The sequence below is a fragment of the Molossus molossus genome, unplaced genomic scaffold (genome assembly GCF_014108415.1).
Source record: "Molossus molossus isolate mMolMol1 unplaced genomic scaffold, mMolMol1.p scaffold_m16_p_10, whole genome shotgun sequence".
In the NCBI taxonomy this organism is placed as follows: domain Eukaryota; kingdom Metazoa; phylum Chordata; class Mammalia; order Chiroptera; family Molossidae; genus Molossus; species Molossus molossus.
The window spans coordinates 16,705,631-16,731,727 of NW_023425345.1; the positions used below are offsets into that span (position 1 = coordinate 16,705,631).

At 39.3% G+C, this 26,097-nt stretch overlaps 1 protein-coding gene across 3 annotated transcripts; it reads left to right on the forward strand.

Moving 5' to 3' along the window:
• Positions 1 to 24,945, forward strand: LOC118624586 (IKBKB interacting protein). 3 transcript variants are annotated; one of them, XM_036252983.1, is made up of 3 exons: positions 1 to 404; positions 9,204 to 9,321; positions 23,994 to 24,945. In XM_036252983.1, the coding sequence occupies exons 1-3, from the start codon at positions 229 to 231 to the stop codon at positions 24,747 to 24,749; spliced, it is 1,050 nt and encodes a 349-aa protein (XP_036108876.1). In that variant the 5' UTR covers positions 1 to 228; the 3' UTR covers positions 24,750 to 24,945. The 3 variants fall into 3 exon arrangements, with proteins under 3 accessions (XP_036108876.1, XP_036108875.1, XP_036108877.1); XM_036252982.1 differs by lacking the exon at positions 23,994 to 24,945 and adding an exon at positions 14,363 to 15,871; XM_036252984.1 differs by lacking the exon at positions 9,204 to 9,321.
• The last annotated feature ends 1,152 nt before the right edge of the window (positions 24,946 to 26,097 follow it).

The following is a 26,097-nucleotide window of genomic DNA, read 5'->3' on the forward strand; positions in this document are numbered from 1 at the left end:
GAGTGGTGTGGTCGCCGCCTGTCTCAGCAGGAGGAAGTAGGAGTCGGGAGGATACCGCGAAGCTGCGAGGATGGCCGGGAGAGGGAGGGGCCTGGCTTCTGGGCGGTGCCAAGTCTGGGCGGGGGCGCGGTCACCGCTGAGGCTGCCAGCGCAGGCCAAGGCGGCCACGTCCTGCTCCCCCAGGGTGTAGGGGCCGCCCCGGGTTTGCTGTCCTCAGGACCTCCAGACATGTCCGAGGTGAAGAACCGGAAGAAGTCGGGGCCCAAGGGGAACCCCGCAGATCCCGGGAAGCGGAATGAGGGCGGGAAGAGCCCCGCCGCCCGGGACGGTGGAGGCGGGGGCTGGGTGGACCCTCGGACCGGCGTGAGCCTGCTGTCGCTGGGGTTGTGCCTGGGCCTGGCCTGGTAAGTGGACGCGAGGCCGCCCGGACCCGGAGTCCGGCCTCCCGTGGTCGCCCCGCCGTCGTCGGGGTCCCGCCCCGGCCTCACCCAGCTCGACATCCACTAATCAACCCCCCAGATTTGCAGCTTCTGCTCCTCTGCCTCGACCTCCGAGAAGAGACAGCCCAACTTATTTTTCTCTTTCGCTCTTTTCTTGTAAATCATTTTAACTTCGCACTACTATCATGTCCGGATCGCTCAGCTGGAGTTGAGGCTGAGGTTTGGGACCAGTCAGCCATTTAAGAGGTACAGATTCGGCCCACTTATTAAGTGCCTGCTACTCGTCAGCTTTCCGTTACTTCCAGGCCGCTGTGCTCTTGACCGAGACAGACTGCCTAATGGCAACGTTTGCAACCTTAAAAGAATTCATTATGATCGCAAAGCAAAAAAAACATTAATGATTATATCAAAGTTTGGAGGACTTCTCATGTTTTAATCCATGTGCATTCGTTATGAATTTAACGTCTATTCCTAAGCTACAGATTGAATTTTAGTACTGGAAAACTGCAAAAGTATAGCACCTGTGACAAGACTGATGCTTTCAATGAGACTTTCCCTCCATTTTTTTACTGATTTTCTAAAGTATCATTTAGAAGATAGTTATTCATCTTTAAAAAGAATCGAATTCTGGAAGGGGCCCTGGACATTCTCCAGTCTAGAACATTTTTTATGCTAGTAAATTTTGAGTTATACTTTAGTGGTGACTCATCCTGAGTTGAACTTAATAAAAGATTTGTTACAATAATGTGAAATGTTGATTATTAAATGTTCTCTTCAAAAAAATATATTGTTGCCCTGGCCAGTTTGGCTCAGCGGTTAGAGCGTCGGCCTGCGGTCCAGAGAGACCCGGGTTCGGTTCCCGCTAAGGGCACGTACTTCGGTTGCAGTTTGTCCCCGGCCCTGGTTGGTCGTGCGGGTGGCAGCCACTCGATGTGTCCCTTTCACATCGATGTTTCCCTCTCTCTCCCTTCCTCTCTCTCCCTCCCACTCTATCTGTAAAAAAAAATGGAAAAATATCCTCGGGTGAGGATAAAAAAAAAAAAAAAAAGTTGCTTAAGAACTTCTTTATATTTAATTATAAAAAATATATATATATATATATATTGTTGCCCTGGCCGGTTTGGCTCACCAGTTAGAGCATCTGCCTGCGGAAAAAGAGTTTCGGGTTCCATTCCAGTCAAGGGCATGTACCTTGGTTCTGTCCCCTGCCCTGGTTGTGGTTGTGCGGAAGGCAACCAATCCATGTGTCTCTCTTACATCAGTGTTTCTCTCCCTCCCTCTCTCTCCCTCTCACCCTCTCTTCTCTCCTCTCCTCCATCCCTCCCTCCCACTCTATCTGATGATAAATGGAAAAATATCCTCAGGTGAGGATTTAAAAAAAAAAGATAAGAAATAGAGCATTAAACCTATTTTTATATATATTGTTATTTTACTAACGTGTTATTTTTTATTTATGGAATATTTTTATTTTGACCTTAAAAGAATAAATGTACCAAATTTACTGTTTTGAAAAACTCTTATATCTTAAAATGCATGACCTTCAGGTAAGTTAAATCCTTTTTGTATTGGGAAAGTTATTCAGTAATAAAACTTAGTTTGCTCAAGATATATTTTGCTTTTCTCTGAAACCTAATACAACTGGTTTTACTTCCTGAATTTATTAATTCTCATTAATTATCCAAAGATGCATATTCATGTGAGTTAAATTGTATCACATAATGTTCAGCTTTTCAGAAATTTAGTTACTGTCCTGGGAAAAAACACTAATAGTAATATGTCACCAGAAGATGTCCATAACTAGAGAATTTTTATTAATAGTTTGAGCCAAAACTGATGGCAGTTCCTGGGAATCAAGATCTAAAATGCTTCAGACAATAACAGTTTTGCAATTTCTTTTATGCATTTGAAATTAGGGAGAGAAATTGAGGAAGAATGCATAAAGGTGGGGATTTGATTACAGGATAGTTAAGATTAATTCTCTTAAGGGTGCCATTTATTTCAAAGGTGTGCTAACCTAGATGCACAGAAACAATGGACAAGGCTTGCTTAAGGCAAAGATAAAACCTTTTAATAAAAAAGTTGTATGCCTGAGATATAGCTACCCATCATGATCTGCCCAGTTAGGAATGTATGATCATCATCCTATGAGGTTACTTTCTACAGGACCCCTTTTTTGTCCACAAATCTATAAAGGAAAACACTGTTGAAAAGCAGACCCTTCAGCTCAGGAATTTACTGTTAGTGCCTGCGGGAAAGACAGACAAGGTACCTTCAGTAGAAAGATTTTATTTGAACTGTGTCTTTGCAAAATGATAAAACAGTGCTCAAAGATTTTTTCTAAAATGGGCAGATTCTATTCTTGTTATTAAAATAATTGACTGTTAATTGCTCTTGTGAAATCTTTTGCCACAAGAGTTGAAGAATAAATACTTCGGTAACTGTTTATATTTATTCATGGTAAATTTGGGAATAAAAAATTATTCTGGTAAGACATTTACAAGCATTTTTTCAAATAAAAACATTTGGCGCCCAGCTGGTGTGGCTCAGTGGTTGAGTGTCAACCCATGCACCAGGAGGTCGTCAGTTTGATTCCTGGTCAGGACACATGCCCAGGTTGTGGGCCCAATCCTCAGTGGGGGCCATGCAGGAGGCAGCCAATCGATGTGTCCCTTTCACATCGATGTTTCTCTCTCTCTCTTCCTCTCTCTCCCTCCCACTCTATCTGAACAAAAATGGAAAAATGTCCTTGGGTGAGGATAAAAAACAGAAGTTCCATTGTAAAAAATGTGAATTTCTTCTGGAAGTTCAACAAGTTTTTTCATCACATTTGTGATAATCATGTATAAGAAGTCAGTAGCTCTTTAAATAGTCAGATGACAGTTTTTTTCTGTATCATCTAACACACTATAAATCATTTATACAGCAAAATTGTGGCTAACCTCATTTTTCAGCTTTTAGTTGTTAATGGAGTTTTATCTAAAAGATAGAGTTATTCTTTAAATGTCTTGCTTTTTTGTTGTTGTTGTTTAATTCTCACCTGAGAATATGTTTACTGACTTAGAGAGGAAGGGAAGAAGAGAGAGAAACATCAATCAGTTGCCTCCTATACGTGCCCCAACTGGGGGTGGAACCCACAACCTACATATGTGTCATGACTGGGAATCGAACCCATGACCTTTCAGAGTAGGGGATGACACTCCAACCAACTGAGCCACACCGGCCAGTGCTAAATGTCCTGCTTTTTAAAAATGGAATATAGTCAGTGTTTTTCTGAACGTTCGGTTTTATGCTAACGATGAGGCTGTAATATGAAACAGGGCTAAGGAGGTACTGACTATAGCAGTGGCCCTGGAACTTCCTTTCTTGCTGAAGGTCCATAATAACAGCTGCCTTTGCTTATTTGCCTCTTTCTCATTAAGTTGAAACAAAGCCAGAGAAACTCCTATAATTTATTAGTCCTGAGTCAGCTGTCTGTCACCATGGAAGATTCCTAAAGGAGCTGTACAGAGGCAACACTCCAAGGAAATGCAGCTTAATACTACTGGGCCCTGCATCTGTATGGAGTCTCAACAGACTGCAATGGATTATAGAGTCAAAAAAATTCCTTTTGTAAACCCTACTATGTATGGTAGCCAATTAACCTGGGTCCTTTTCTCCTATATTTCTAAGCCTTCAAGACCTTTATCTATATATGATAATGAGAAGAAGGCCCAAAACAGAATAAGAGAGTGGTTCTCTTTCCTCCTAGTAGTCTCATCCATTCATTGCATCCTTCATTTGCTATAAACCCAACCCTGGTTTCAAAGGGGGACAGGCCTGGGTTTCTAGCAACCCTGTAGGCTTGTCAGGATGGCAAAGCAGTGCAAAAGAAACGGTGAGGGTGCTTAGAACAGCTGAGGTGTTAGCTCTAGGCACTGTCTAGGAGCTTTGTAAATAAGAACCTATTTAATCTGTACAGCAACCCTATGAATTCAACAGTGGTATCCCCCCTTGACAGATGAGGAAACCAGCAAAGATAAGTGAAATAACTTACCCAAGGTGATTACACGACCAGTAAATGGTAGAGCCAAAGTTACCCAGGCTCCACACTCAACCAGTGTTATATGCTGCCTCCCCCTTGATACTAATCCAAAAAGAGGAAAGACCCTAGAGATAGAATTCCTTGCTCCAGAACTATTTATAGTTCTTTTTTCAATTACAAGCTGTAGCTCTTAGGAGACGCTCATTGTTTGTCTCATCCAAACCAGGGAAGATGGTCGTAAAGAGGCTGAACCGCTCCTGGTGAAATATGGCTCTGACACATAGTGAGGAAACGAAGCACCTTGGGCACTAATCTGGATACTTGTTTTAAAAACTAGTTTTTCAGAATTAAAGCCACTTTCTCTCAGCATGCGTTTTTGGCTTCTAGGAAATCGTCTTCTTTAATGTTAAAGAGTTAATATTTACCAAACACTTAAAATAGTGTCTGGAACATCTAAGTGAAAAATACTCAGCAGCGTACAAACCACTTTTCATTTTTTATTACTAGCAATAAGTCAACTTTATGCTTATTTTTTCTTACATGTGCTACTTATATGTAGCAATGGTGAACCTTTTTTTAAAAGTTGTTTTTTTTACTGATTTTAGAGAGAAACATCCATAAGAGAGAAGCATTAACATTTATTGGCTGCCTCCTGCTGGAGACCAAGCCTGCAATCTCCGGCATGTGCCCTGACTGGGAATCAAACTGGTGACCTCTTGGTGCATGGGTCGGTGCTCAACCACTGAGTCACACCAGCTGGCCAGAATCTTTTTTTTTTTTTATTTTGGTGAGAAGCTAACCATGAAAAAAACCTACAAATTATCATCAGAGATATTTCCACTAACATAACAATTTTCTTCAAGCCTTTGCTTTTTGTTTTCTTTTTTTTGTCAAAATTATTTAAAAAGATGTCACCCTTTTTTTCTCATTGACCCCCCCTTCCACTCCCACCCATCTCCTACTTTCCCCAGCCTAATGTCTGTGTCAGTTGGTTGTGCATGTATGCATATAAGTTCTTTGGTTTATCTCTTCCCACCCTCTATCCCTATGAGGTTTGTCAGTCTGTTCCCTACTTCCATGATTCTGAATCTCTTTTGGTCAACAGCTTATTTTGTTCATTATATTCCACAAGTAAGTGAGATTGTATGGTACTTGTCTTTCTCTGACTGGCTTATTTTGCTTAACATAATAGTCTCCAGGTCCCTCCATATCGTCTCAAAGGGTAAGAGATCTCTCTTTCTTACAGCTGCATAGTATTCCATTGTGTAAATGTACCACAACTTTTTTATCCACTCATCCTCTGATGGGCATTTGGGCTGTTTCCAGATCTTAGCAATTGTAAATAGCACTGCTATGAACATAGTGGTGCATATATTCTTCCTGATTAGTGTTTCAGGTTTCTAAGGATATAGTCCAAGAAGCAGGATCACTGGGTCAAATGGCAGATCCATTTTTAATTTTTTGAGGAAACACCATAGTGTTTTCCATAGTGGCTGCACCAGTCTGCATTCCCACTAGCAGTGTACTGGAGTCCCCTTTTCTCCACATCCTCGCCAGCATTTGTTGTTTGAGGAAGCCTTTGCTTAATATTGAAGAGAAGTGCAGAGATAAACAACATTAAAAATATTTAATAAGCCCGGCCGGTGTGGCTCAGTGGTTGAGTGTCAGCCCATGCACCAAGAGGTCGCTGGTTCGATTTCCAGTCAGGGCACATGCCCAGGTTGTGAGGCAAATCCCCAGTGGGGGGCATGCAGGAGGCAGATGATGGATGTTCTCTGTCATTGATGTTTCTATCTCTCTCTCCCCCTTCCTCTCTAAAAATCAAAGAAAAAAAATTTTTTAATTTTAATAAAATGGGAAGTCTTAATGTGTTATTATAGTGCATCAACCTTCACAAAACGTCTTTTTTTGTCATGATTTTATTCTGAATAAACACACTGGTATATAGGATAAATCTATGAAGTGGTGATTCAGTTGTAATAAACTCAGTTGTGAATAACTGGACAGGGAGAGAATAAATGCATGCCCAGTAAAGTCTGGATGACGTAGGAAATGTACTTGTCTGTCAGTCACACCTGGGAACAGGTCATTGGCCAGGATGGGCGTGGCCACTGCAAGGGCTCAATATCTGAGATACTTAAGCTCTGAAACAAAGGAGTTCTCTCTGACTCTCTTGGCCTCTTGCACTCTTCAGACTCTTGTTGCAGGGGGCATGCTCTCACGCTCTGCCCACATGGCCCACAGCCATGTGGACCCCACACAATGGACTGATGGACTGTAACTAGCCTAATGCTACACCAGACCCAGCTCCACCATGGAATGGAAACTCTGGATACTGGCTTTGCTTTTAGCTCTGCTGAATCCCCAGCTGCATATCTTCCAGGACTAGATTAAGGGAAATAGGACTTTAGAAATGCAGACATGAAATTCCATGCAAATAAAAATCACTCGTCCTCCTGCGTGAGTCTTAGAAAATTCTTTTCTCAAGATATTGTAAGGACCCGACTCCCAGCACTCAATGGGTAAAGGGATCCCACACTTGTACCATCAGATACCTCACTTTCTCTGATAACAGAAACACTATGGAGTAATAAATGATAAAACTAGTCCCTGAAGTTAGACTTATTTCTTTAGAATGGTCTCTATCCTTGGGCTCTGTCTGCCGACCTCAGATAGACCTGTACTGTGAAAAGAAACTAAAAAGACAAGAACGAAACAGCCAATCAAGAGAAAATTAAGGCTTGATCCCCAGTAGGGGGCATGCAGGAAGCAACCAATCAATGTTTCTCTCATCCACTTTTCTCTCCCTGCCCCTTCTTCTCTCTCTAAAATCAATAAAAACATGTTGTTGTTGTTTTTAAAAAAGAGAATGAAGTCTACATATCCACAATGGCATTTTCTAATAACCAGAAGTTTTGTTTTAAAGTTCCTATTAGCACACAGGAGAAAATCAATCTGTATAAATTATTTAACCTGGGCTTCGTTCAGTGTTATAGGCTAAATGGGAGCCACCACTAAAAGTATTGTTAACATTTGTTTCAAAAGCAAAAAATCCATTTTAGCCTTGAATAGTTTTATGGAAACAGCGTAATGATGACATTCATGAGTTTGAAATATCACCACCTTTGCAATTTTGCACAAAACTCATCTTTCACCCCTCCATTGAATTTTGGGATCTTTAAATGTTGGTCTTTGGAAGACAGTTTCACAAAACAGTGTCAATTAGTGGTTTTTACTTTGCTGAGCACTGAGATAACCTGGGGAGCTCTTAAATTTAACAATATCCAAGTCATGTGCCCCACCAAGTAAATCAGAATTTCTGTGGGTGAAACCCAGGCATCAGACTTTTTAAAACTGCCAGGTGACTCCAATATGCAGCAAAGCTTTTGAACCATTGGTCTGTATACTCTGACTTAAACACTGGCCTCACAGATTCTGGTCCACTGCTGTTTTTGCTTTTTATTCACCCTCACCTGAGGATATGTTTTTGTTAATTTTCGAGAGAGAGAAAGGAAGGGGAAGAGCGAGAGAAACGTCGATGTGAAAAAGAAACATTGGTTGGTTACCTCCCATATGTGCCCCAATAAGGAATCGAACCTGCAACCTAGGTATGTACCCTGACCAGGAATGGAACCCCCAACCTTTTGGTGTATGGGACAACGCTCCAACGAGGGAGCCACCCTGCCAGGGCTCCACTGCTTTTTGATGACTCGAACACACAAAAAATTTAAATTGCTGTTCTTTCTGATCCCCCCAAATTGAGTCAAAGTAGATGAACCAAAATAGTACTAGATTCTTTTTTTCTATCCTCACCTGAGGACATTTTTGCGTTTATCTTCAGATACAACGAGAGGGAGAGGGGGGAAGAGAGAGAGAGAAACTTCGATGCGAGAGAGACACATGGAGTGACAAACTACAACCGAGGTATATGCCCTTAGCGGGAACCAAACCCGGGACTCTCCGATCCATAAGCCGACGCTCTAACCACTGAACCAAACGGCCAGGGCCAAAATAGTACTAGATTCTAAGCATTTCTTTTGTGCTTGCTTTTTTTCAAGTTCTAAACCCACAGTAGTCCATTTATTGTTTTTAAGACTGGGATAACTTTTTATACGTCTAGCCTGTACTATCTACCAGATGACAAACATACTCCAATTTTAGAAGGACATCTAAAGTACACCTATATGACTTGTATTGTTTACTCTAAACAGTTGTACATATTATACACCTTGCACCGCATATGTATTTTATTATCACTTTGACAGCAATTCCTGTTCAACAGTTTGAGTCTGGTTATTTTGCAACTTCTAATCACCATCACATCCTCTTCCTTCCATTCCACTGTTTTTTTCCTCTTCTCCTGTATTTTAATTTAAAAATACTTTTTTTCCTACATAGGTAAAATAGTAGAGATCACATTTTTTTCTAAGTAATTCATTTCTTCTTGCTCCAAAACATTTCTTCTGCATACATCTATTACAGCTATCCCACCATCTCGTCACTGAGTTGTGAACTTGAACAGGGGCAGAGTTTCACTCATCTTTGTGTGAGCAGTACCATTAAACCACTACCTACCACATATCAGGCTCTCTAAATTGTATTGAAATAAACTAATAAAAGCTGCCACTACCCATACCAGAATTTATGTTGTCATTATCAGAAGTGGGTATAAAATACCCCTTTAAAATTCAGACTGAAATAGATATGAATTAGGTGGTAGTGATTTTTTTTTTCTTTTTCAGGTTTGTATTTCAGCAATCAGAAAAGTTTGCAAAGGTGGAAAATCAATACCAGTTACTGAAAATAGAAACCAACGAATTCCAAGGGCTTCAAAGTAAAATCAGTTTAATTTCAGAAAAGGTAATTATTAATTTGGAAAGAATTTCCCATTTTTCTTCCCCACTATCACCATTCTACCCCAGTTCACAAATTTTTTTTTCCTACTTTTTAGACAATACTATTTTAACTCTCATAGGTCTCCCTACCTCTCTACATTCTCCCTTCAATCCAATTTAGACTTAAATTATATTTTGAAAGGGCAAGAATTTTTTAAATATAATTGTTATTGTTTGAAAAGACCAATATGCTCATATTGAAGTGACCTCAATTTTTAAATATCAAGTGTTTAGAGCACTGAAAATATGATTGATCTTTAGATATAAAATTAGGATAGGAAAAGCGTTTGTTGGGCAAAGATTCATCAGTGTTTTTTTCTTTATTTTCTGCTTGGTAAGCATATATACATGTGCACATAAGACTGAATAACCTAAAAATAAATCTTGGTTTGTATTTGTAGCCAAATGAAAATTAAAATCCATGTATTTGTTGTGTTTTTTCAAGCTGCAAATGCAGATGTATTATTTCTGTGATTCTTAAAAATGTGAGACAGATATAAAATTTTTAACTACCATAATTCTTAGGAGAGGGTCTGCTGTAATCATTAAAGCATCTGTGGGCCGTACCTGGCTATTAGGGACTGAGGTATCATTGGGAAACATGTCTTGTTTGTCCATTTACTCATGCACTAGATGTTTACTCATGTCATAAGGTAGACAGGACTTGTGCTTGGTACCAGGGTGAGCAAGGATGTTATAAAAATAAGCAGAAAAGAAATAGAGGATCTAAGTTCCTGCAGCCTCGTGCACAGGGTGAGCATATATTCCCTCAGAAGATAAAAGCTGTGGATAAAATTATGCACCCCCTCAACATGACAGGGTTGAATGTGAGCTTAGGGGCCTCTGGGAAGGAGCAGCAAGAATTGGTACAGTATTTTGACGTAGGGCTCAAGTTGGAATCTGGTTATAATTGTTGGGGGCCCTCTTGTCAGAGGGAACATGATAGGGAAAATTCCAAGAGACAGAAACGTCATGTGCTTAAAAGCGATCAAAAACAAATTTTGAAGGAAGATTTTTTTTTTTTATCCTCACCCAAGGACATTTTTCCATTTTTTGTTCAGCTAGAGTGGGAGGGAGAGAGAGAGAGAGAGAAACATCGACGTGAAAGGGACACATGGAGTGGCTGCTTCCCGCACGACCCAACCAGGGTCGGGGACAAACTGCAACCGAGGTACGTGCCCTTAGCGGGAAACGAACCCAGGTCTCTCTGGACCACAGGCCAACGCTCTAACCACTGAGCCAAACCAGCCAGGACAAAGATTTCCTTTTTAAATGAAAATTTTGGTAGCAATTAAAGTGCTTTCTAAAGCAGATTTTTAAAATATTATCATAGGATCCAAAATATATTCAGTTTTTGCACAGCTCTTTCTCTCCCAGTCTGCCCTAGGAGTAGTTTACGGATAGCTGCCCTTTCACAGAGCTGACCCTAATGGGCAGCATAATGCAGCAGGAGAGGAATTAGCTAGACGGGCTCCCGTCACTGCTACGTAACCTTGGGAAGGAATCACTTTAACCTCTTGACCCCCATTTCCTCATTTATTATATGAGAATAACAAAATTTTTATAAGGATCAGATGAGATACAGTATATATGTAAACTCTTTGAAAGCTTTTAAGCAGTAATCTAATTAAGGTATTAGCTCTTTTTTTAAAAAAAAATGAAAACCTGCCCTGGCTGGTTTGACTCACTGTTGGAGCATCAGCCTGCAGTCCTGGTCAAGGGCACGTACTTCGGTTGTGGATTCAGTCCCTGGCCCCAGTTGGGGTCCTGTGGGAGGCAGCCAATCTACGAGTCTCTTTCACATTGACCTTTCTCTCTCCCTCTCTCTCCCTCCCTCCCACTCAATCTAAAAAAAAATAATGGAAAAATATCATCAGGTGAGGATAAAATGACAATAATAATAAAATAAGAATTTAAAAAATAAATAAAAAATTAAAAACTATTAAAATATATTGGCAGCCCATAAATGATAGCTATTGTAGTATACTAGTCATTATATATGTATTTGCAGATTAAATCCTGAGACCTTGGTATTCTACAAAGTTGATCTTTTCAACCTTTGGGGCCTATTGTGCGATACTGCCTCAGAGTATAGGGATGCTTTGATGAACAGTCCAAACAGGAAATGACCTTAGGTGAAGATGAGCTTGCCTCTTCAAAATGCTGCTGCTAAGACAACTAAACCCAGCAGTATTACCAATGTGCAAGTAGTTCTCAGAATTGGTCTTTAAAGGAACTTGTATTATGGCTACTTGTGTGCACTGAAAATAATTTGTAAACAATGTTTCAGAGTGGTCTTATTGTATTATTCAGTACTGTTGCACTTTGTTCCCAGCTGTCACCTGGAACCACTTCAGGTATGATTGGGGTGGGCCCAGAAGGTTTATGGCCATTCTTAAACATCCACAAACATGTTCTTTATTCTTCAGGACACGGACTACAAAAACGCATAAGACATGCTCTCTTCCCCTAAGGGGTTTAGAAGCTCTCCTCTCTTCATCTGGCTCATTCATTGGTCTCTTAAAGGGTCAGATTTTGGAGTCACTTCTAAGTCTTTCCTCATTGACATGTAGACTTCTGACCTCTCCTCAAGCATCCATTCTCCTGTGCTAGTTCTATCATGACACAGATCAATCTACTGTGATCTTTTTGTTGTTGTTAATTTGTCTCCTTTACTGATCTTTAGGACAAACACTGTCTTTTATCTCTATATCCCCACTGCCTAGTAACGGAACAGAGTACACTCCATAAGTCTTCCTAGAACTCTAGAATATGTGATGTAAAAGATCTAAAACACCATCTCCCCTATCAAATTGTGAAGCCAGGGACTATATTATATCTCTCTATATATGTATATTTTTAAATATGTTTTTGTTGGTTTTTTTAGAGAGAGAGAGAAATAGAAACATCGATGTGAGAGAAACATTGATCGGCTGCCTCCTGCACGCCCCCTACTGGGGATTGAGCCTGAAAACCAAGCATGTGCCCTGCCCAGGAATCTAACTGAGACCTCTCAGTCCCTGGAATGACACTCAATCCACTGAGCCACACCAGCCAGGCACTATATCTATATTTTTATATCCAGTGTCTAGCACAGGTCTGGTGCAGAGTTAACACTCAAAAATTCTTGAATGATATATGCTAAGTGCCAAATAGGTGGCAAATACATAATACAGTATGTGCTGCAGGAGTTCAGGCTGCCAGGCTTGGGCTGTGGAAGAACGCTGCACTGATGAACTGAGATCTGGGCTGAGCTTTGAAGGAAAGACAGAACTTAGCTAAGCAAAGAGGAGTATAGAGAGGTTATGGAATTTGGGACTTGACCCTAGAAGTATTAAGAGACATCGTGGTTTTTTTCATGTTGTTCCATGATGTGCATAGCAGTTTCTAAAAACTTTATCTGGCTGAGGTGTGTAGGATGATTCAGAGGGGAAGTAACTAGAAACAGATATTTGATAATGCTTCTAGAATATTTTCCTTGATCATCGAAGTCTTGTTTGGGTTCATGCTTTTATCGTTCTTTTTTTTAAGTTCATTGATTTTTAGACAGAGAAATATTGATTTGTTGTTCCACTTATTTATGCATTCATTGTTTGTGTCTTGTATGTGCCCTGATCGGAGACTGAACCTGCAACTTTGGTGTATTGGAACAACACTCTAGTTCCAATAGTTCTTCCGTAGTTCTTCCCCTGTGATAGTGCATGTAGACTTGGCTTTCACCCATCTAAACTAAGCTGCTTAAGGGAAGAACTGTGTCTTATACAGTATTAAGTCTTCAACACAAGGCTGTAAACATCTGATAAGTTAATGTTCATTTCTAGACCTCCCTGTGTCTCCAAGGCTATTTATTTATGTGAGTGTAGACTAAGCGGTCCACAACCTGCCCATCTATGTTCCAGACACACATTAGGACATGCCAGGAGCTTACCCTAATTTACAGATATTTAGACACTACCATTTTGTGTAAATTGTCTCACTAAACTGTTCTTTTATTCATTTTGCCTTTGTGATATCTGTAAGACCTGATTCTGGTACCTTCTTCACAAAGGGCAATTAACCAATTTTTTTTTTAAGGCAGAAATTCTTCCAAAATCATTGGATTTAGAAACGTTAACAAATTTTATAAAAAACTTACAGTTGCCAAATAACCATAAAAGTAGCAGCTAAGCTCTGGCCGATTTGGCTCAGCAGTTAGAGCGTCGGCCTGCAGTCCGCAGAGACCCGGATTCGGTTCCCGCTAAGGGCACGTACCTTGGTTGCAGTTTGTCCCCGGCCCTGGTTGGGTCGTGTGGGTGCAGCCACTCGATGTGTCCCTTTCACGTCGATGTTTCTCTCTCTCTCCCCCTCCCACTCTATCTGAACAAAATATTGAAGAGTATCCTCAGGTAAGGATAAAAAAAAAACAAAAAAAAAAAACGTAGCAGCTAAGCTCAGCCGGTATAGCTCAGTGGTTGAGCATCAACCCATGCACCAAGGGGTCACCGGTTCATTCCTAGTCAGGGTACATGCCCAGGTTGTGGGCCAAATCCCCAGTGTGGGACATGCAGGAGGCAGCCAGTCAGTATTCTCTCTTATCAGTGTTTCCATTTCTCTCTCCCTCTCCCTTCCTCTCTCTCTAAAATCAATAAAGAAAAGAAAAAAACTAAAAAAAAAAAGTAACAGCTAAGTTGCTTTCCATTGGAGTAAAAAAAAAAAAAAAGAAGAAATGTGGTGTACTTAAAGCTTCTTTGGCACTATTTTTCACTTGAATATCCTTCCATGAAAATGTGCAGATATTTATAAGTTCAGGTGTATATTTTTCTGCCATAGTGCTAAAATACTAAATTTTGTAAAAATATCTTAAAACAGCATTAAAGTAATAAATGTTTTTTGCTGGTATGGTTCTGATATACTTGGTATTTTAGACATCTTCAGAATTTGAACTTGGCACGTGATTGTTAAAGTATGTTTCCCTGATATAAAAGTTATTAAGTAGCCTTGGGAATTGTTTTGTGTTATAAATGCAGCTTGAGTCTACTGAAAGTATCCTGCAGGAAGCTACATCATCTATATCTTTGGTGACCCAGTTTGAGCAGGAAGTATCCAGCCTCCAGCGTATCATGCATGACATTCAAAATAGTGAAGAGATGCTCACACAAAAGATGCAAAGCCTCAGTGAGAAATTCCAAAATGTTACACATTTCTGGAAGAGAAGCCTGGAAGAAATGAATGCTAACACAGACATTTTCAAGTCAGAATCAAAGGATATACATTCTCAAGTTACGGTCCAAATTAACTCAGCTGAACAAGGAATAAAATTGCTCACTGAAAGGCTAAAAGATTTGGAAGACAGCACGCAAAGAAATATTAGAACAGTGAAAAGACAAGAAGAAGAGGATCTTATGCGAGTCGAGGAGCAGCTGGACTCTGATGCAAAAGCAGTTGAGAAGTTAGAAAAGGAACAGCATGCTCTCTTTGCCAGAGATGAAGACCTGACTAATAAGCTTTCCAACTACGAGCCCAAAGTTGAAGAATGCAAGACACATTTGCCAACCATTGAAAGTGCCGTTCGCTCTGTTCTCAGAGTCTCTCAGGACCTGATAGGGACGGAAAAGAAAATGGAAGACTTAACAGTTCAGATGTTTAATATGGAAGATGATATGCTGAAGGCAGTGTCTGAGATCATGGAGATGCAGAAAACTCTTGAAGGACTTCAGTACGATAATAGCATATTAAAGATGCAAAATGAACTGGATGTTCTGAAAGGAAAAGTTCAGGACTTTATAGTATATTCAAGCACAAGAGAAAAGGGAACTTTAAAAGAACATAATCTAGAAACTTAAGAAATTGATAGTGATTTAAATGCACTACATTTATTCTGGTGAACCATGTTATTATAGGCCAGTTGATTAGTTCCATGCTTTTGTGTTATTTTGATACATCTCACTTACCCTGCGTTATTGGAAAAGAAGTGAGATGTCCACACAAATGGATTATCCAGACATCAAAGTTTATCTCTTTAAGCAATAGTACTTCATTTTAACTCTTTGAAATAGAAATATTTCTAAAATATATATCTCTACTTTTTAAAAAGCAATATACTTAGTATTTTTAAGTGTTTTTTCTAATGGTCACTATTATGAATTTCACCTATTGGATCCAAATATATTAATGTCTGTAGGAGCTAATGAGGAGTGTTTACCTCCTCACTAAATGACCCCAGTTTGCTATTTTTCAAACCTTATGTCTACTTCTTATACCTGTTCTGTCACCTAGAAAGGTGACCCACTGACCTGATCTTACTGTCAGGGCAGTTGATGAAGTACCATTCTCTGCTAGGTCTTCATTTCCTTTGTAACTTACCACGGGCTAAGAATCCAGAGAACAGAGTTCATAGGAATTTTGTCGAAAGTAAAAATTAGCATGCCCCAGGGCAAGCCTGGGGTACTTTGCTCTGAATTAATATGCACTTTTTAAAAACTATGGATCCTTGGAAACATTTTTTTTACTTTTTGTGAAGGTTCTAAACTGTGCTTCAGATAACTTGTAAGAATTTTTAAATAAGAGTAAATACAGAGTGGGGCAAAAAGTTGTGAGTGAGAAATGTATTTTTGTAATATTTATTAATTATGGTATTCTTTTCCATATGAACAGCTTTAAACCTACTTTTGCCCCACCCTGTATTTTTTTAAGGCTTTTCCTATGAATTAAGTGTGTATGCTTTGAAGTATGGACTGTTGGAATATCTCTGGATAGCTGGGCTTTTATTTTTAAAAAGTTCTGACTGTGTTGCAGACTCCTGAGTTTGCTAGATACAGGATCTCTAGATAAATCATTCTACTTACAGTGAACATACACCAATAAGCCTGTGGCCTGTTTCAAAGAGGAAAAAGCAGCAAAATGAGAAATAATGACAGCCAGCCTGCCACCTCCCTAACTCTCCAGCCACACCTCATCCCACGCTTTCCCTCACTCCCTGTGCACACCTTTACACTAATTTTCTGCCTGCAATGCTTCCTCCTCTCGGGGTCTTTCTCACATGCTACCTTCCCTTAACCCTCCACCACCCCTCCCACGTAAAACTAAACTTCCCACTCCCTACCCCCCTAGCAAACCTTCTATGTAACTTATCCTGTTATCCCCAGTATAAGTTCTAGGAATGCATGGATTTATTTGTTTTGTTTACTGCTACATCCCCAAGGACCAGAAGGTGCGAGTTACCTCACAAGAGTAAACATTTGTAAGTGAATGAAAATGTCATTCACTTAGAGCGGTTCTCAACCTGTGGGTCGCAACATAACAGTAGCAAAATTACAGTTATGAAGTAGCAACGAAAATAATTTTATGGTTGGGGGTCAGCACAACCCAAGGAACTGTATTAAAGGGTCGTGGCATCAGGAAGGTTGAGAACCACTGACAGATGTTTGCTGGGCAGCTGGCCGGTGCCAAGTTAGTTACAGTCCAGCTAAGACACTGTTCTGGCCTTCAGTGCCCCAGATGGGAAGTGCACCACAAAGAAGAGCGTGCAACTCAGGGCTGCAAACTAAGGCCATGGCAGACAGTGCTCAGAGGACTGGCCTCGGCTTTGCCTTCAGGGGACCAGTTCAGCTTCCCAGCAGCACGCAGTTCTGCAGGTGCGATTCCTGAGAGGAGCTGCCGCTCGCCTTCCCCAAGCCCGAGAGGTTACCTACTCATCCAGGGGTGCAGCATCCAGCCTCGTCATGCAGGCACGGGATTTAATGAAACACGTTTAAAAGGCTCTGCTCTTCAGGCTCCACCCTCTCTCCTTTGCCACAGGGCCACACCCCCCATTGGCCCAGTACACACACAACAATTAAAATAAAAAAAGAGAAATGATGACAATTATGATAATTTAAAGCCCATTATTTTAAAGAGCCCCCAAACTAATTACCCAACCAAATTTGTTTCACATAGTGATTTTATTGTACTCAAAATTATACAAAAGAGTCACAAGGAATAAGACATGGACAAACTGAGGTGTGATAAGCAGAGATCTAGTCCTATTTTTCTAATAATGATCATCAGAAATGTGCCGGGTTGGGGGAGCACATGAGACTTTTACTGATAAACTGATGTATTAAGAGTGTCCAAACTTGGTGTTGAAAACAGTCAGCTGTAAGTGGAAGTACTTGTTCTTGCTTATTCTTGCCAAAAACCAACTTTAGTCACAGTTTTATAATGCAGTTTCAGTGGAATTAAGCACAAAGAACTTGAAAGCACTCAGTTACAAAAGGTAGTTGTGGTCAGGTAGTTTTACTATGTAAATGTGCACCTTTTTGGAAAAAATCCCAAGTAAGTTCTATGGTGGACAGCCATGGGCATAAAAATGGAAGAGAGCTACTATTAGAAGGCAATGCACTAATTTCTGGAATCTTAACATTATATTTCTCAAGTTCTGAATGTCTAAGTTCTTGTCTGTGTGCACTGACAAAAGTAAATTTGTTTGCTTTTATTTTTGTGCTAATAAAATAGATTATAAAGTTAGATGGAAACTTTGTTCTTTCAACCTCCATCCTGTCAGAGAGATGTGATCTCTTGTATTCTTCAATTCTTTTTCTTTTTTGTCCTATTATCATTTTTTGATGCATCATCATTATTATTATTAACTTGTATATATCATAGTAACAGTTACAGAAAAGAAATGGAACAAGGTGGCCACTGTGCTTTAGAGTCTATAGTGACAGTTACAAGGGAAACAAAAACTGCCCTTCTACAAGAATTCATGAGAAGACTAGTGTGTGTGTGTGTGTACACATGTATATATTCCTTTACCCAGAGCTTTCCCTACTTTAAAATGCCATTAGAGAGTTTCAGATGTACCTAATTTATTTTCCTCTTTTTTTTTTTTTTTTTTAATCCTTAACTGAGGATATGTTGATTGAGAGAGGAAGGGAGAGAAAAGGAGAAACATCGATGTGAGAAATATCGAAAGGTTGCCTCCCATACACTCCCCAATAGGGGATCAAACCCACAACCTAGGTATGTGCCTTGACCAGAAATCAAACCTGCAACCTTTCTGTGTACAGGATGACGCTTCAGCCAACTGAGCCACCCAGTAAGTGTTCCTCTATTTCTTACATTCATTTATTTAACACAAATACTTGAAATTTCAAAAGCTTCCCTGCTTATCAAATATTAAATGACATTTGTTGGTCTTTCCTTTAAGGAAGATTACCATATTCTAAGACACACTTTTCTGTCTTTGTATGTAATAATAAATTTTATATCAATTGATTAGAGAATACTAGATTCATTTTTTAAAAAACATTTAGCACAGCCCTGGCTGATGTGGCTCAGTTGGTTGAATGTCGTCCCAAGCACTAAGAGGTCACCAGTTCAATTCCTGGTCTGGGTTTCGGGTTTGATCCCCAGTAGGGGGTGTGCAAGAGGCAGCCAATCAATGTTTCTCCCTCTCCCTCACTCTCCCTTCTCTCTCTCTAAGAAAATCAATAAAAACATATATAAAAAAATAAAATAAAGCACTTGAACTTATTTTTAAAAACATTTAGCACATATCAATCACTTTACAAAACAAAATATATTTATGTTAATATTTCCTTAAATTTTGTTTAGAAGCTGTTGACTAGTTGTACTTTCATATTTTATAATAAAAAATGTTTATTTATTTGCCTGTATGGTTTTATAGAAAATTAAACTTTGTAAGATACAAAGTTAATGGCATTATTTTAAATCTCAACCTAACTGTAGACCTTTGAATGAATCTATAATCTTGATCAAAGCTTAACATGATGTTGTTATGATGCTGTAAGTTCACCAAATACACACACACACACACACACACACACACACACAAACTTGTTTCTCTACAGACTTACCTCATAATTTGTGCAGTTTGCCAAAGCTATGCAAATTCACCCAGCATCTGTATGTTTTGGTTCAGCTATGAATTATTAATTTAATACAAATCAGAATGCTCCATCCCAGCTTTACATAGTAGGGGAGAAGAGAACTAATATGTTGGAGCCCATTGTATGTCACACTACTTGGAGGTCTCCATCATTATCATCCTAACAGCTCTGTATTGAGTGTCAGCCAAACAGCTACTGTATTTCAGTCATGTGAGAGGCACTTTGCATGTATTTTTTTCTTTTTCAAATTGAATTTATTGAGGTGACATTGGTTAATAAAATTATATAGATTTCAGGGGTACAGTTCTAAAAATAAATCATCTGTATATTGTATTGTGTGTTCACCACCTCAGGTCAAGTCTCCTTCCATCACCATTAATCCCTGCTTTACCCTCTTCTACCTCCCACCCTCCCCCCGCCCCACACACACACACACACACTCACTTATCCCTCTGATAATTACCATTCTGTTCTCTGTGTTTATGAGTTTTCTGGGTGGTTTTTTTTCTTAGTTCCTTCACCTGTTTCACCCAGCCCCCAAACCCCCTCCTTTCTGACAGCTGTCAGTCTGTTCTCTGTATCTATAAGTCTGTTTCTGTTTTGTTTGTTAGTTTATTTTTTTCATTAGAATTTTCACCACAGCCTTGCTAACTATGAGACCCATGTTACAAATAAGGAAATTGAGACTCAGCACGATTAGGAATCTTGCAATCAAGCTGCTGGGTCTGTCCACCTGCAGAGATCACTGATCTCACACGATTCAATGCAACCTACTGCTGTTCAATCAGGGGAGGAAAAAGTCACAAGGAATCTGTCAGTAGAACTACCTTGAGGATTCAAAAACCTGTAATTCAGCCCAATTTGGTGGCAGTCAAATGACGACTACCATGTCAGCACTAAATTAGACTAAGTCACCCAAAGGTTGTAACTATGACTTAAAATTGTTTAGGCCGCCCTGGCCGGTTTGGCTCAGTGGTTGGAGCATCAGCCTGCGGACCAGAGCCCCGGGTTCGGTTCCCACTAGGGGCATGTACCAAAAACAAAAATTGCTTGGGCCTTGGGCATAAGAAGGAATTCATCAATGTAGGGAAGAGTGGGACAGCATCGGTGGGAAAAAAACCTTAGATGGGAATCTTCTGACCTAGGCTTTGCCACTAACTGTGTGTTCTTGGGCACTTGATTTTGAGGCTGTTTTTAATTTATAAAATGAGCCCTGGCCTGTTTGGCTCAGTGGTTAGAGTGTTGGCCTGCTGTCCAGAGAGACCCGGGTACGGTTCCCGCTAAGGGCACGTACCTCGGTTGCAGTTTGTCCCCGGCCCTGGTTGGGTTGTGCGGGTGGCAACCACTGGATATGTCCCTTTCACATCGATGTTTCTCTCTTTCTCTCTCTCTCTCTCTCCCTCCCACTCTATCTGAACAAAAAATGGAAAAATCTCCTCAGAATAGGATAAAAAAAAAGTTAATTTGTAAAATGAGAGAATTGTACCAAATAATGTAAGATTCCTTCCAGCTTAAAGTGGTTTTAAATTTTAGAGATCAATACAATTTCCAGCTGTATTGTGCAATTTAGTACAGTTCAAAGATCCTTCAATAAAGTTTTTGGAAAGCCAGTTGGACCCAGATATCATTCCCTAGAACTGTGTTGCTATGTTTGTAGATCCAGACAGTATTTATCATCACAGGACAACCTAACCTAGTACTTTGCATATATATGGGAACTTTGTAAATATTTAAATTACTGTCTGACTCTTTTGAGCTACTACTGATAGACTCTCCATGTCTTCTGTCCATCCTAGCCAAGTAGCTTAAGTAAGCCATAAGTAGTTTTTGTTTAAATAATTCAGGAAAACAATTATTGGATAATTCCTACACTGTATTGAGTTTATATTTTAGTAAAGGTCAATGGAAGTTTTTGATAAATTGCTTCTGTATGCTACCAAGTGGAACAAAGAGGCATGCTAGCAGCTGCTGCTACTTTTAATTAATCTTTTAAATGTATCTTTATTGTTGAGAGTATTTTTTATTTTTTTTTTATTTATTTATTTATTTATTTATTTATTTATTTATTTATATCCTCACCTGAGGACATTTTTCCATTTTTTGTTCAGATAAAGTGGGAGGGGGAGAGAGAGAGAAATATCGATGTGAAAGGGACACATCGAGTGGCTGCCACCCACACAACCCAACCAGGGCCGGGGACAAACTGCAACAGAGGTACCCGCACTTAGCAGGAACTGAACCCGGGTCTCTCTGGACCGCAGGCCAACGCTCTAACTGCTGAGCCAAATTGGCCAGGGCTTATTTTTTTAATTTATTTTTATTGTTGAAAGTATTACAGATTCCCCCCCGCCCCCCCGCGCCTTGTACTAGCACCTTCTTAGTGATCTGATCCTTTAACAATAAACCTAGCTCTTTCTGAGGTATCTTAATTATGTAATGCTATTAAGCAACATTTACAGAGTAGATACATTAATAAATGATAGCCTAGATATGAAATAGATGAAAGTAAGCCATCTCCTTCCACCCTTGGGAACTTTCTGTTTCAGCCAATACACTTTATTGCAAAACTTTCCCTTTAAAAATAAAATGTGGTTTTGCAACTGCTACTTGATTTTCTTTCTATTTGTGACTGTTCCTTATTGCCATACCCACAATAACATTTTCACAGCCTCACTTCTCTACAAAAAAAAAAAAATGGGAACCACAACCCCCACCAATATTTAATGTAGCATAAACCTGTTGTGGAGAAAAATTCTAAAATATATTTTGAAATCAAACATATATGATGGGGCAACAGGGTTGCTGCTTTGAATTAACTATCCTACTGCCCCCATTTCGGCTTGTTGTTTCTTTGCAACTACATAGCTGCTCCTTCTTAAAGCTACCATAAAAATAATATTCTAGGTATATTACATTTTTATTTGCATAAATAAAACTAAGCTAATGTTACCAAAAACATCTCCAAAGCTTAGCTGAGTAAACCAGGCAAATGCAATTTAAGAAAGGTGATTCATAAAACATTGAAGAAATGCACAATTATCTGGGGGGGGGGGGGGGAAGCGGGGGAGACATGATACCTTTAAATTAAACAGCGTATCTTATTTTGTAAAGATGTTTTTCAGCCTGCATATTTGCTTTTTATTCTGTGTGTTTTTCTGAATTAAAAAAATAAATCCATTTGTTGACATTTTCTTTCCCAAGCAAAACCACAAACCCCCTGACAGCAGAGACTGTTCTTGATCATACTAGCACAGTAAATGTTGAATCCAACTGGTTCTGTGCATCAGTAGAAAGCTACAGACGATTTCCACTTGAAAGCAGTGCTTTCCTAGAAAATGAGCTGAAAGTTAAGTGTGCAAAAGCCAAACAATTGACTCACATGTTGTAGGTGGGATTCCCTTTTCAATGTAATCACGGTGCATATCTGTCTTTGGACACAGGCTTTGCCCATATATTTTACATTTGTTCTTTGTTTTTTTTCCCTTTATAGTTGAGCAAACAGTTCACAGGCTTAAGTTTATCTTCTGATTAAAGCTTAATAGCATCACCTGACAATTCCTTTCTTTGCTTTATTTTTTGAATTGAATGTATAACATTGCATAAATTTAAAGTGTACGATATGTTACTTTGATAAATTTATATATTCAGCCATGGAAAGGAGGATATCCTGCCATTTGTGAAAACATGGATGGACCTTGCACACATTTGTTTAAATGTGTTTTAATTTTCAATTTTGTATCATTTATGAGACCCATCTTATCACTATAATTAGCACTTTAATTTTCCCCTTTCCCTCTTAATTTTATTAACTGATGACACAATGCAATAAATTTTAAAGTATTCAAAATACAATAAAATAATTTAGCTTTTCCAATACCTCTATATAAACACACGTGCTCACACTCACACATATACACACACCACCTCCAACAACAAAAACAATGACTTGAAATGTTGCCAAGCACTTATGTGTCTCAAAATGTTCATCAGCTAATGTGTCCAAGTTAAGCCAAAGAGACAATTTAGAGATATCAGTATGCAGTGGATGGACAGCATTGAAGCATAAGGGAGCTGAGAACCACTTGTATTTGGAATCGTGGAATTTTAGAACCTTGAAAAAAGCTTTTGTTTATTTGTTGTTTGGTTTTTTACATGTCTGTCTTCTCTACTAAACCAATAGGCTGAGTTCAGGCCACAACCTAAGCTGTGCTCATCTTTATGTCCCTCACACCTGGCATGCCTAATCACATACTAGGAACTTAAGAAGTAGTTCAATTGAATTATTCAAGGTCTAATAGATAGATGCCCCAGAAAATTATTCATAAAAGCAATAGGATAATAAGTGTATTTAAAGTAGCTTGGACATTGGTCCCTTCCTTCTAGCACGTGTTATAACTACAAACAACTTGTGTCTCAGAAGTGATATTGCCTTGTTTGACCCCCCAAATCTACCAATGTTCATCTAGAGGAGGCTTCCTCTCTTTTCCAGCAACTGAAAAGTAAGTCACTACCATTTAGCTCATTTTGTCACTGTACAGAGGACTGACAGTACATAAATAATAACTGAAAAATATCACTTCCAGTAACATTTTATATTTCCTTAATGTGTTCCTTCTTATTCATTAGTAATACACTTAATACATCTTTTACCAAATGCGTTCCAAAGGAGCAGTGAAGTTATGGTGAAAACTAACATAAAATTTAAGTTAAATTTTAAATGTTAAGCCCCTAATCAATTTAATTATTGTGGTATTATATTTTCTTATAGTGTCAGAAGTCTGAAGCTATCATGGAACCATTGAAGTCTTTTCAAATAATTGCTCATCTAAAGCGTCTACAGGAGGAAATTCATGAGCTGAAAACTTGGTCGAACAGGATAACTGAAAAACAGGATATCTTGAACAATAATCTGACAACTCTTTCTCAAGATGTTACAAAAGTAGACCAAATTACAACTTCCACAGCAAAAGATGTTGGTCTCAAGATTACAACAATAAAAACAGATCTCCGGCGTATTTCAGGTTTAGTAACTGATATAAAATCATTGACAGATTCTGTGCAAGAACTGGAAAATAAAATAGAAAAGGTAGAAAAAAATACAGTAAAAAACATAGGTGATCTTCTTTCAAGCAGCATTGACCGAACAGCAATGCTCCGAAAAACAGCATCTGAAAATTCACAGAGAATTAACTCTGTTAAGGAGATGGTTTCGGAGCTTAAGAGTGATTTCAACAAGCACACAGATAGGTTGTTAAGCTTAGAACGTGACAGAGCTAAAGTTCTGAAGACAGTGACTTTTGCAAATGATCTAAAGCCGAAAGTGTATAATCTAAAGAAGGACTTTTCCCGATTGGAGCCATTGGTAAATGATTTAACACTACGCATTGGGAGATTGGTTGCTGACTTACTACAAAGAGAGAAAGAAATTACTTTCTTAAATGAAAAAATATCTAATTTAACAATAGTCCAAGCTGAGATTAAGGATATAAAAGATGAAATAACACACATTTCAGATATGGATTAGTTTGAAATTATTTAGATTAGATTGAAGTAACTTGTTTTATAAATGGGACCTCTGTCATGTTATGAAAAGATTGACAAGTTAGAAATAATGAAATTCTGATGTAAATAACATTTTGTACATGATTCTATTTTGTACAGTAAAAATAAAAATTTTAAAGGATTGTGCACATGATTTTTCAAAATAACTATGCTAAAACAGAGTTGAAACTTTCTTTAGCAAGAATCTTATGCACCCCCAATATACACACTCTTACACACACACACACACACACACACACTCAGACAAGTGGGGAGAAGCAGGATCTGCCAGTGTAGCACTGGTAAATCTATACAGGGCAGGATCTAAATCCCCACTTATCCTCACTGGCTGCCAGGGAGCATAGTGTATGTGGTTGGGGTCCTCACTGGATCCTGCCATCAGGATCAGGCTGTTGCATTCATTATCCATCTAGAGGAAGAGATAGTTTTGTCCTTAGTTGTTTCATTCATTTTTGTTTTTAATGGTTTATTGATATTTTGAGAGAGGAAGGGAGAAGAGAGAAACATTTATGTGAGAGCATAACATCAATCAACTGCCTCCTGCCCTGGCTGGTTTGGCTCAGCGGTTAGAGCGTCGGCCTGCGGTCCTGAGAGACCTGGGTTTGGTTCCCGCTAAGGGCACATACCTCGGTTGCAGTTTGTCCCCGGCCCTGGTGGGTTGTGCGGGTGGCAGCCACTCGATGTGTTCCTTTCACGTCGATGTTTCTCTCTCTCTCTGTTCCTCTCTCTCCTTCCCACTCTACCTGAACAAAAAATGGAAAAATGTCCTCCGGTGAGGATAAAAAATAAATAAATAAATAAATAAATAAATAAATAAATAAATAAATAAATAAATCAACTGCCTCCTGTGCACCCTTCACCAAGGATTGAGCCCACAACCCGGGCATGTGCCCTGTCCAGGAATTGAACCAGCAACCTCCCGGTGCATCGGACAATGACCAACCGAGCTACACTGGCCAGGGTTCATTCGTTTGAAAACATTTATGGAGTGCTTAATATGTGCCAAGCACATATATAGGTGCTTTGGGGGATACACAGCTGGTTAACAAGTATCCCCTGATCTTAGTAAGCTAGGAGAGAGTTGAATCAGGGCTCTGGTTGCAAAAAAACAGTAATGGAAGTTATCTCCTAGTGGGGAGGGTAGAGGGTTTATTAAATCTCATGAGTATCCCAAGGAAAGAATTGTGGTATAATCAGTGCTCATGGGATGTGGAACCGCAAGACCAGTACCAATAGACAGGGCTGTCTTTCTCCTTTGAAGGGACCAGAGCACCAACCTCACTTAGGCACTTGTTAGAAAAGCATAATCT

What these genes read in the sequence shown, in the direction of transcription:
- LOC118624586 (XM_036252982.1), top strand. Translation starts at nt 229, where the DNA reads ATGTCCGAGGTGAAGAACCGGAAGAAGTCGGGGCCCAAGGGGAACCCC. An exon ending in TTGTGCCTGGGCCTGGCCTG is followed by an intron (nt 405 to 9,203) that starts GTAAGTGGACGC and finishes TTTCTTTTTCAG; the next exon opens with GTTTGTATTTCAGCAATCAG. An exon ending in TCAGTTTAATTTCAGAAAAG is followed by an intron (nt 9,322 to 14,362) that starts GTAATTATTAAT and finishes TTATAAATGCAG; the next exon opens with CTTGAGTCTACTGAAAGTAT.